General features: G+C 33.4%; 1 protein-coding gene across 3 annotated transcripts in view; it reads left to right on the top strand.

The window, feature by feature from the left end:
- The window catches only part of bbg (PDZ domain-containing protein big bang), a 627,951-nt gene that overhangs the window by 250,042 nt on the left and 364,962 nt on the right, over positions 1–12,947 (top strand). The window contains exon 1 of one of the 3 annotated variants that reach the window (XM_075305501.1): positions 7,878–7,997. The exons of the other annotated variants lie outside the window; for them this stretch is intronic. Coding sequence (XP_075161616.1) covers positions 7,958–7,997 — 40 coding nt within the window. The 5' untranslated portion in view covers positions 7,878–7,957. Of the gene's footprint in view, positions 1–7,877; positions 7,998–12,947 lie in introns of those variants that run through there. 3 annotated transcript variants of the gene reach the window in all.

The raw sequence follows: 12,947 nt of genomic DNA, 5'->3' as shown, positions 1-12,947 counted from the left end.
TGAGCCCATTTTAAGGAATAACTTTGCTTAGCCGACATCGTGCTTGGATCGACTGATCCTAATTTCTTTAGGATATGCTAACCATTTATTCGTTCCTTAAAGCTCTTTCTTGATGGACTACCACCTTTTGATGTCGTTCGCTTAGGAAAAGTTAGATTTGCCAAAGTGTCTCCACCTGTCGTCCCGTCTGCACGTCGACTACATTGGGCCTAACTCTTGATCACTGCCCAAATTTATAACTTTTGCCGATACTCGTCCACTGGGCCCTGAAGTTAGCAACCCAGTGGATGACTTTGCATTTTGCTGCATGGTGGCTTAATTGACCATCATACATGAAATTCGTAATAAGTACTTATTAAGATTAATTTATTCCGATATATGAACAACACGTCCGCTCAGTTGAATCGACTCCAACACTGTGTGTTGGGAAAAAGAGTGTTGATTATGCTGCTATTAATAATCAAAAAAAAAAAAAAAAAAAAAAAAAAACAAGTAAGAAAAGTCTAAAGTCGGGCGGGCCGACTATATTATACCCTGCACCACTTTGTAGATCTAAATTTTCGATACCATATCACATCCGTCAAATGTGTTGGGGGCTATATATAAAGGTTTGTCCCAAATACATACATTTACATATCACTCGATCTGGACAGAATTTGATAGACTTCTACAAAATCTATAGACTAAAAATTTAAGTCGGTAATGCACTAGGGTGGAACACAATGATAGTAAAAAAATATGGGAAAGATTTAAATATGAAGCAATTTTAAGGAAACTTCACAAACTTTTATTTATGATTTATCGCTCGATATATATGTATTAGAAGTAGAGGAAAATTAGAGTAATTTTTACAACTTTTCGACTAAACAGAGGCGATTTTAAAAGGGAAATGTTCGTATTTTGACCATTTTTGTCGAAATCAGAAAAACATATATATGGGAGCTATACCTAAATCTGAACCGATTTCAACCAAATTTGGCATGCATAGCAACAACGCTTATTATACTCCCTGTGCAAAATTTCAACTAAATCGCAGCAAAAAATTGGTCTCTGTGGTCATATGAGTGTAAATCGGGCGAAAGCCATATATGGAAGCTATATCTAAATCTGAACCGATTTCAATCAAATTTGGCACACTTGACTACACTACTATTTGTACTCCCAGTGCAAAATTTCAATCAAATTGGGCCAAAACTCTGGCTTCTAGGACCATATTAGTCAATATAGGGCTAAAGATATATATGGGAGCTATATCTAAATCTGAACCGATTTCAATAAAATTTAGCACACTTGACCACACTACTAATTGTACTCCATGTGCAAAATTTCAACCAAATTGGGCCTAAACTCTGGCTGCTGGGTCCATATTAGTGAATATCGGGCGAAAAATATATATGGGAGCTATATCTAAATCTGAACCGATTTCTTCCAAAATCAATAGGGTTCTATTCTGACGCAAATTAGGAACATGTGCCAAATTTGAAGGCGATTGGACTTAAATTGCGACCTAGACTTTAATCACAAAAATGTGTTCACAGACAGACGGACGGATGGACGGACGGACAGACGGACATAGTTATATCGACTCAGGGACCCACCCTGAGCATTATTGCCAAATACACCATGTGTCTATCTCGTCTCCTTCTGGGTGTTACAAACATATGCACTAACTTATAATACCCTGTTCCACAGTGTGGCGCAGGGTATAAAAACTGCAATAGTTTAATTTATTTTAACTATAACTACATAATCCTTAACATGCTTCGCAACATAAAATTTAAAATTCCAATAGAATTTTCTTATAAATACCAAAACACATACTTTTACAATTATTAACCTATCAAATTTCCAGTTATTTATAATAGCCAATAAAAACAAAAAAAAACAACATTTTCATTTCTTTTCTTGTAAAAATTCGTATTGTCTTCAAAAGCTACACCGTTGAGTCATTACTTAGTGATTATATGGTCATAAATGGTAAAAGTATTGACTTTTTGTGCCATAACAGCTGGTAGTTACATTAAATCTTTATGATATTTAGTTTATAGGTAATTTGTTCTTTGATTTAAAACGGACAAACTACCACTATTCAGCTATACTTACCCAGCAGCTATAGCAACTGATAATTTAACAATTTATTATTGCCAGTTCTGTGAATTGGCTAAAGAAAAATATAAAATTGTCTAACGTTTCTATTTCGGAGTATTCGATGAGGAGGCCACCAGCATTTAGTGAGGAATGTATGGAAATGTTAGAAATTTTTATGTGATTCATTTTGACAGATCAAAGTAATGAAGAATACTTCAATAACATAGCACTAGGAAAGAGCACAAGTGGGGTGGGTCTGACAATAGGATAGGATAGGTTAGGTTAAAGTGGCAGCCCGATTAAGATTCAGGCTCACTTAGACTATTCAGTCCATTGTGATACCACATTAACTACAAGTACCTATTACATATGGGCACTTCTAGTTTTAACCGCTGAACCGTCTCGATTATTTTCTTCTGTTGAACCAACCAGATTGTTTCAAAAACATTAGCAGACTGCTTAAGTTAACGTTTTCCAGGTCCGCCAGTAATCTAAAGCTATATGCCCCTATTATTTGCTTACGCCTTATACAAAATGCAGGACATTCACACAAGAAGTGTTTAATTGATTCCTTTTCCTTCTGCCTCATGGTAGCTCATACAATAGTCATACTTCGCGCCAATAGTGTTTGCAAAATCACCTATCAAGCAGCGAACCGTTATAGCAGATATCAGGAGTGATATCTGACGTCTCGAGAACACTAGCATATCTAGTGTGCCGTTTAAGTTTAAATGGGGCCATATTTCCTTGGTGTCGTTACAACCCTTACAATTCTCCCATCGAACATAACAGCCTTCTCACGCAGTATGAGCTTGCAGGTAGCCAGGGGCATACCAACAGATTCTAGTTCCCCTGGAATATGTAAGGTAGCCCCTAGCCTTGCCAACTCATCCGCTTCGCAGTTCCCCGGTATGTTCCTATGGCCAGGCACCCATATTAGGTGAATATTGTGCTGCTCAGCCATCTCATTGAAAGATTTGCGGCAGTCGATGGCCGTTTTCGAGTTAAGGAACACAGAGTCCAAGGATTTTATTGCAGGTTGACTGTCTGAGTATATATTAATGCCTACATTTGTTGGAACATTACTTCTCAGCCAATTCGCCACCTCTCTTATTGCTAATATTTCAGCCTGAAAAACACTACAGTGATTAGGTAATCTTTTCGCTATTCGAAGTTCCACATCATTAGAATATACTCCGAAACCCAATTGTCCATCCAATTTGGAGCCATCAGTGTAGAAATCTATATATTCTTTATTCCCCGAGGTCTGTGTGCACCACGCCTCACTGTTGGGGATTAGAGTCTCAAACTTTTTGTCGAAAAGTGGACTCGCCAAAGTGTAATCCACTACGTTAGGCACATCTGGCATTATTTTGAGGACCGAACTGTGACCGTAGCTTTTTCCGACCACAGCGATAGCTCACACAACCGCACAGCCGTTGTTGCAGCTGACTGTTTGGCCAAAATGTCTAAAGGCAATATATGCAGCATGACATTAAGGGAATTTGTTCCTGTCTTGCTGAATACGCCTGAGATACACAAACACGCCATACGCTGAACTTTGTCTAAACTTGTTGGCTGGTGAAGTGCCGGCCACCAGACTACAACACCATATAGCATTATAGGTCTTACCACTGCCGTGTAAAGCCAATGCACAATTTTTGGTTTTAGTCCCCACTTTTTTCCTATTGCCTTTTTGCAGGAGTACAAAGCTACGTTGCTTTCCTCGCCCTTTCTTCAATATTAAGATTTAAGTTCAGCTTCCTGTCCAAAATAACGCCAATAGGATATCTATGTGATAATCACAAGCTATAAAGAGTTAAGTTTGAGCAATTTTGTTTTGGCATTAGGTGGCCTTTAAGCCTCTATCTTCTAATTGCAATTTGTTGTTGCTCAAAGACCCTCCGGCGCTTTTCCGAGTTACAGATCATAGTGATGGGATGCTAATACCATGATTTGTCCGGAAGCCTCTCATGATTTTTCTCAACTGCTACAACAATCAATCCGAGAGTTAAAAGTGTTCTGGGTCCTCCAGAGTTCTATGGGACATTGCATTATTTAAGAGCTTTACCCGGTAGCTCCTTAGACCATACTGGGTTTAATCATGTTGACGCAAGGGAGATACTTTCACTCTATACGCCCCATATGTTGCTCATATACCTCACGAAAATTTCTGTTATTATTATATTGCATGGATTTCGTAAAGCCCGTTCCACTGTAACCAACATTCTTGAGTTAACAACTATAGGTTATGTTGGCTTTAGACAGGGAAAACAGACTGACGCTATATACACCGATTTTAACAAAGCGTTTGATGAAGTTAATCACAAGCTCCTCATGTTGAAACTTGATACGTTTGGCTTCTGCCCTTTATTATTAAATTGGATTAGATTAAATTTGGCGACACTCTATCCAAGAAGATTTCAGTTAAGTCAGGGGTTCCGCAGGGTAGCCATTTGGGCTCATTCTTTTTAACCTTTTTATAAATGATTTACCATAAATGATTTGTTTTAATGTATACTGACGACGTGGAAATCTTTAGTTCGTTCTCTGATCCCAGTGAGCAAGTACTGTTGCAATGTGATCTCTTTCTGGTGTGATGTGAATTTAATGCAGCTAAATATTAAGAAATGTAAAATAATGTCTTTTTACAGAACAAATACTTCCCAATTTCATACAAGCTTAATCGCCATGAACTTGAAATAGTAGCTTCTTTTCTTGATCTTGGTATCATGTTGGATTTGTATAATGGGTAACAAAGATGTTAGTTCTCTCGGATTTATGAAACGATGAAGTAAGGAATTTTGTGATCCTTCAATAACTAAGAACTTATATATATATATATCCCTTGTTCGGAGTAATCTTGAATATGGATCTGTTTTTTGGGATCCGGTATATACTATTTATTCGAATAAAATTGAATCTGTTCAATCTGTTTCACCTTCGTAGTCAAGGGTGAAATTCCCGTACACTTCCTTCATATGCGTTTAGGCTCAATATGATTAAACTTCCTACCCTTAGTAGTCATAGAAAAGTGTTGAACGTTACATTTATAATGAAAATCTTGCAGGGTTATATCAATTCCGATTTTATCCTTAACCGCCTCCTAATTAATGTTCCTATTAGACCAACAAGGAATAATAATGATCCCCTCCGACGAATTTGTTATGATTTTAATTCACATTATCACATATTTGATCTCTTTGATAATAAACAATATTTAAAAGGAAAACTTATAATACATCTAAACAGTATTTGAATTGTTAAATTATTATAAAAGTATTATTTGTACATATATTTGTATAGAGTAGTCTGTAAGGATATTTGTATCTATAGGCTAAAATAAACAATAAGTATTCCTATATTCCATTTCTTAAAACATTCTCCCTTTTGTCTTATCCCAATTTTTATATATCTAAGAAATAAATCCCCAATCCAAATTGAAATCTACAATTACCCCTTGTGTGTCATTGCATGACAAACATGTTGGTGTTGCCTTCAAACAATGTTATTGACGTATGGCAATTTTCATGAGGTTCGAAACATTTTCCGTTTCGATCGTCTATTCTTAAGCTGCTAAAATTCATGATCACCTTTATTTATTTCCTTCTTATGAAAGTTGGCAATCTCCATTAACTTCTGTCTTGCATGCCCTCCAACGTGGAATGTAGGTTTATTAAATTGGATAAGTTGTTGGTCACATTGTTTTCTTAGTTAAATTAAATCAAATTAGATTAAATTAAATTAAATTAAATTAATTTAAATTAAATTAAATTAAATTAAATTAAATTAAATTAAATTAAATTAAATTAAATTAAATTAAATTAAATTAAATTAAATTAAATTAAATTAAATTAAATTAAATTAAATTAAATTAAATTAAATTAAATTAAATTAAATTAAATTAAATTAAATTAAATTAAATTAAATTAAATTAAATTAAATTAAATTAAATTAAATTAAATTAAATTAAATTAAATTAAATTAAATTAAATTAAATTAAATTAAATTAAATTAAATTAAATTAAATTAAATTAAATTAAATTAAATTAAATTAAATTAAATTAAATTAAATTAAATTAAATTAAATTAAATTAAATTAAATTAAATTAAATTAAATTAAATTAAATTAAATTAAATTAAATTAAATTAAATTAAATTAAATTAAATTAAATTAAATTAAATTAAATTAAATTAAATTAAATTAAATTAAATTAAATTAAATTAAATTAAATTAAATTAAATTAAATTAAATTAAATTAAATTAAATTAAATTAAATTAAATTAAATTAAATTAAATTAAATTAAATTAAATTAAATTAAATTAAATTAAATTAAATTAAATTAAATTAAATTAAATTAAATTAAATTAAATTAAATTAAATTAAATTAAATTAAATTAAATTAAATTAAATTAAATTAAATTAAATTAAATTAAATTAAATTAAATTAAATTAAATTAAATTAAATTAAATTAAATTAAATTAAATTAAATTAAATTAAATTAAATTAAATTAAATTAAATTAAATTAAATTAAATTAAATTAAATTAAATTAAATTAAATTAAATTAAATTAAATTAAATTAAATTAAATTAAATTAAATTAAATTAAATTAAATTAAATTAAATTAAATTAAATTAAATTAAATTAAATTAAATTAAATTAAATTAAATTAAATTAGATTAAATTAAATTAAATTAAATTAAATTAAATTAAATTAAATTAGATTAAATTAAATTAAATTAATTTAAATTAAATTAAATTAAATTAAATTAAATTAAATTAAATTAAATTAAATTAAATTAATTTAAATTAAATTAAATTAAATTAAATTAAATTAAATTAAATTAAATTAAATTAAATTAAATTAAATTAAATTAAATTAAATTAAATTAAATTAAATTAAATTAAATTAAATTAAATTAAATTAAATTAAATTAAATTAAATTAAATTAAATTAAATTAAATTAAATTAAATTAAATTAAATTGAAACACATAAAATTTTCGATCCGGCTGAATTTTACTCCGTTATTTGTTTTTCTTGTTTTGGTACTTAAGTAAAACGTGGTGTGATTGCACTGTGTAAAGATATCAAACAACTGATCGTAGTCATGCAAGCTTCCATGTAACTATGCAGCCATAAAGACTGCTATGGCAGGAAACAAGTTCTCAATTCTACTATGAACCTTACTCCAAAGCAAAACGAGAGAGTAAACCAACTAAATTCTTGCCACCAAAAAACGAAAGAAAACCACCAGTTCCAGCAGGCTAACATACTCGTACAACCTGGAACGACTTTAATAAGAACCCATATTGTGTCTTTTCAACTTGGCTCGTTTTTTGTTTTGTGGTTGTGCAAATTCATGGCTAGCTATGGAGAAGCTAGTTTACTGCCTTGTTTTCGAGAATTAAACTCAACTTCTATGCCTTCATAGTCATCATTATTGGCTGAGAATAAGAAAAACGTTACAACATTTTCTGTGTTGGCCGCCTCGTGGCAGGAACTTTTTCCAACATCCAGTTTAGATCTTAGCATCTTTTCAAATAGACGTGTTCCGATCTCAATGAAAATGTTCTCCTAAATGGTCTGTAGGAGCATTCAAATTCGAACAGAAATTCATAATATCAATTAAAGAAAACTAAAAAAGAAACAAAACAAAAATTAAATATAAAAAAGGGTAACAAAATAAAATTCTAAACTAGAAAATACCCAAATTTGTGTTAAGCTGTTGTATAAGAAAATTATTTTACTATTGTTTACTCAAGAATTCTCAAGAATTAGTAAACTCTTCACAAGCGTGCCGGTCAGTGTTTCTGAAACTTTTTCCCGCATTACTCAAAGCTCAATTTATAATCAAACGATTAAATGTTGCGTCAACGACTTGCAGCCTTAAGTCTTAGAAAAGGTAAAAAATCACAATATTCTAAATTAGTATAGGACTTTGAATTTCGAAAATAACGTCAATTGTGAAATATTTTATTGGTGTGCATGGTTGTGCGATAGGTGTGCTGATCAAAGAATGCAGATGTTAATAGGCGAACTCCGCCACTCTCAGAAATTTGTTTGACTTTGGAAAATAAAACCAGTTGTGAATCACTTGATTGGTAAATTATTTTCCATAGGTAAGTTGATAAGGAGATACACGGATCTAGAAGCGAACGCTTAATGAAGAGACGTTGTTTGGTCAATCTAAGGTAGGCAAACAACCCCATCCCCGTGAAATAGTTTTTGATGAATAATTTTCTTCCGAGGTCTTGATCAAGGAATACAGAGACTAATAGGCAACTTCCTACCTAGGAGACATATTTACGGCACTCTCAGGAAATTTCTTACTTAGTTGATTGGTTTCTTAGAGTTTGATGGGAGAACTCCAAAATAAGAGACGTATTTCAGCTACTCTCAGAAATTTTCTTGCTTGGTATGGTATCCTTAACTTTGGATAATATTGCCAGTTGTGAATCAATTGTTTGATACATCATTATTCATAGGTCTGTTGAACAAGGGAATTCGTAACGAGAAGACGTATTTCGGCCACTCTAGAGCAGGCTAACATTCAACAAGGGGTTCTTTATCCTTTACTTTGTAATGCTACTTCAACCAACTTTCGTTCTCTATGAAAAGAGAAAGGACACAATTGGGGGCGTAGGCAGTTTCTATAAGACTGGCATATGAAAGTAAATCATCTTAAGACATAACTACATATGTACCTCCAAGGATTTCAGCAACATTTGGTAAATAGTTATAGATTGCCTTAACGCATTATTGCATCTATTGCCTAACTGTTGTTGATTTGCAGTTTACTCTTTTTCCTACCACTGATTGTGGTAGTAATAATAACAATGTACGATTCTCAAAATAGTACAAGGTCTGTTAGCCACTGCGGATTATTCTCTGGGGAAACCATTTTTTTGATGACTAATTTGCAATAAATAGCATAGTGCACGTAGACTAAAGGTTATGTAGATTTATGTGCCGATGGTAATATAATTTCGCTACAAATGTTGTCATAAATTTCAGATTCAGATAGTAAAACTGCAAAGAAATTCTTCTACTAGAAAATGGTAATTCACTGCAGCAATTCTTTCAGCGAGATGGCTGAACAGTTTAATTTTATGAGTCATTATACTTCGCGCCTATAGTTTTTGCAAAATCGCCTATCAGGCAGCGACCCGTTATAGCAGATATCAGGAGTGATATCTGACGTCTCGAGAACACTAGCATATCTAGTGTGCGGCTTAAGTTTAAATGGGGCCATATTTGCTTGGTGTCGTTACAACCCTTACAATTCTCCCATCGAACATAACAGCCTTCTCACGCAGTATGAGCTTGCAGGTAGCCAGGGGCATACCAACAGATTCTAGTTCCCCTGGAATATGTAAGGTAGCCCCTAGCCTTGCCAACTCATTCGCTTCGCAGTTCCCCGGTATGTTCCTATGGCCAGGCACCCATATTAGGTGAATATTGTGCTGCTCAGCCATCTCATTGAGAGATTTGCGGCAGTCGATGGCCGTTTTCGAGTTAAGGAACACAGAGTCCAAGGATTTTATTGCAGGTTGACTGTCTGAGTATATATTAATGCCTACATTTGATGGAACATTACTTCTCAGCCAATTCGCCACCTCTCTTATTGCTAATATTTCAGCCTGAAAAACACTACAGTGATTAGGTAATCTTTTCGCTATTCGAAGTTCCACATCATTAGAATATACTCCGAAAGCCAATTGTCCATCCAATTTGGAGCCATCAGTGTAGAAATCTATATATTCTTTATTCCCCGAGGTCTGTGTGCACCACGCCTCACTGTTGAGGATTAGAGTCTCAAACTTTTTGTCGAAAAGTGGACTCGCCAAAGTGTAATCCACTACGTTAGGCACATCCGGCATTATTTTGAGGACCGAACTGTGACCGTAACTTTTTTCCGACCACAGCGATAGCTCGCGCAACCGCGCAGCCGTTGTTGCATCTGACTGTTTGGCCAAAATGTCTAAAGGCAATAATGCAGCATTAAGGGAATTTGTTCCTGTCTTGCTGAATACGCCTGAGATACACAAACACGCCATACGCTGAACTTTGTTTAAACTTGTTGGCTGGTGAAGTGCCGGCCACCAGATTACAACACCATATGGCATTATAGATCCAACCACTGCCGTGTATAGCCAATGCACAATTTTTGGTTTTAGTCCCCACTTTTTTCCTATTGCCTTTTTGCACGAGTACAAAGCTACAGTTGCTTTTCTCGCCCTTTCTTCAATATTAAGCTTATAGTTCAGCTTCCTGTCCAAAATAACGCCAAGGTATTTTTCACACTCACCAAAGGGAATTTCAATACCCCCTAAGGAAATGGGCCTAACCGTGGGAGTTTTGCGATCTTTGCAGTACATGACTAGTTCTGTCTTTGCAGGATTTACCCCAAGACCATTGTCTTTCGCCCTCTGAATAATATCCCTTGACTGCTAGAGCCATATCATCTGCCACCACTTTTATCCTTTCTAGGGTAACCAAAAGGTTATTTATAGCAACATTCCAAAGAAGAGGTGATAGAACTCCTCCTTGGGGAATGCCTCTGTTCACATACCTTTGTATGTTTGCTTGTCCTAGTGTGGCTGAAATACGTCTCTTCATTAGAAGTTCGTCTAACAGCCTAAGTATAACTGGATCAACATTTAGAGTTCTCAGTCCATTTAATATCGAGCTCGGATAGACGTTATTGAACGCCCCTTTGATGTCTAGAAACGCCACGATTGTGTATTCTTTGACAGATAGTGAGCTTTCAATAAAGCTGACTAGTTCATGTAATGCGGTCTCAGTAGACCTGCCCTTCGAGTGTGCATGCTGTCGTTTCGAAAACAAGCTTGAATCGATGCTAGTTCTAAGATAAATATCTATCATCCTCTCCAGAGTCTTAAGTAGGAATGAGGATAAGCAGATTGGTCGGAAATCCTTCGCCCTCGAGTGAGAGGCTTTTCCCGCTTTAGGCATGAAAACGACTTTTGTTTCCCTCCATTTTCCTGGGATATATGATAAGTTGATACATCCTTTATATATTGCCGACAACCAGGGGATAATTTTGTCAGTCACTGCTTGTAACTCCGCCGTAATTCCATCAGGTCCGGGGGATTTGAAGGGTCCAAAGCTATTTAATGGCCATCTTATTGTAGATTCCGATACAATTTTCTCGATAGGAAACGGCCGCTGAGCCATTGTGGCACCGCCAGAACCTGGTTCAACCGTCTGATTTCCAGGAAAATGTGTGTCCAATAGTACCTCCAGCGTCTCCTCACTGCACGTTGTCTAATTGCCCCCCGATGTTTTAATGAAATCTGGAACGGAGTTGGTGGATGCTAGAACCTTCCGTAGTCTGGAAGCCTCGGACGTATTCTCTGCTGCTGCAGTAATCATTCCAAGAGTTATGCTGAGCATTTCTCAATTCTCGCTTGTATCCTCAGATTCTTCTTGTAAGCGTCCCAATCCGCAGGGGCTCTAGTGGACTTTGTCTTGTTAAAGAGCTTCCTAACAGGCTAACTAATCGACTTTATTAAAAGCCGAATTTGAATTGTCGACTGTTTCAAATTTTGAAAAGTTCCAATGTCACCTTTTTCAAATTTTAAAAATGTCGAAAAGTCGAACTTTGCAAATTTTGAAAAATGATAAAATATCCAGTCAAGTTAAAAAAAAAAAATGAAAATATCGTCTGTAAAGGGAGCATCTTAAGGGTGTTCAATTTTGCAATAAAACTGGAAGTACAACATGGATTAATCCTTAGTTTTTTTAAATGTTCATTTAATTAAAATTAATTGTCAATTATTTGTTGTTAGAAAAAAATGAGGGTCTAAAACTCATTGTAAGTTTTTTAAGTTAAAGTTTTAAGCCGTTTTGAGCAAACTAAAAACCCGAAATCCAGATTTAAAAAAAATTGGATTTACGTATACATAGGAAACCCACTTTAAAAAAAAGGTTATTTTGACACGCTTATTTCAACCGCACTGAAAAAAAGCATACTCCGTTCCAAAGATTTTGTCTTTATTTAAAAAATTTGGTATTGATTTCGAGTCAAAGAAGCGGAGAATACAAGTAAGGATACTTTTAAGACACAATTCTCTTTTAAATTTAGGTTTTGTGTACTTGCTTCTAGGAAGCAAATTTTAATTTTTCGCTTTCTCAGCTTTTTTCTTCATATGCTACCAAAGTCCTTTAAAAACGAGTTCACGGCAACTTTATTTTCCAAATTAGGACTCGACTTCCAGTAGAAATTATGCAATGTTTGAAGTAAAAAACTTCTTTAAAATAAAGTTTTGAAAAACATGTCCTATATTTTAACGATTTTTTGCTTTGCAGTCAAGATGCAAAAAGACAACAAATTTAAAGACAATTTCATTAAATTTAAAGAATTTTTCTGAATTATTAAAGTCAAGTTGACCTTAGTCTATAAATTTTTTCTTTCATGTTAAGATACCCATTTTTAAGTCAAGTCAACTTTTAAGTCAACACTTAATTATAAGGACAATACGACTTCATTGAAAAGTTTATCGACTTTTGGACAAGGAAAATAACTTTATTTTAGAGAAATGCGTCTTCTATGCTAAGCAAAATTTGTATTCGTATTTTAAAGACATGAAATCTTTAACCTCACGACAATATTTTTTTCAGTGCGTGATATATTTGAGTCTTACCTTGTGCTCTAAAATAGCCCAAATAATGTAGTCCACCGGGTTTACATTATCACTTGAGATGGATATTTATTTAGGGAGATCGTTTCATATTTGCGCCTTGTTACTTAAACCCCATAATTTTAGGATTTTACAAATGAGGAGTGCCTCGTTATGGGAAATGAATAGATCAATAAATAGTTATTATT

Source organism: Haematobia irritans, chromosome 4, assembly GCF_050003625.1.
Source record: "Haematobia irritans isolate KBUSLIRL chromosome 4, ASM5000362v1, whole genome shotgun sequence".
In the NCBI taxonomy this organism is placed as follows: Eukaryota; Metazoa; Arthropoda; class Insecta; order Diptera; family Muscidae; genus Haematobia; species Haematobia irritans.
The sequence above is the reverse complement of the archived record's forward strand: the minus strand, read 5'-3'. Positions and strand labels throughout refer to the sequence as shown.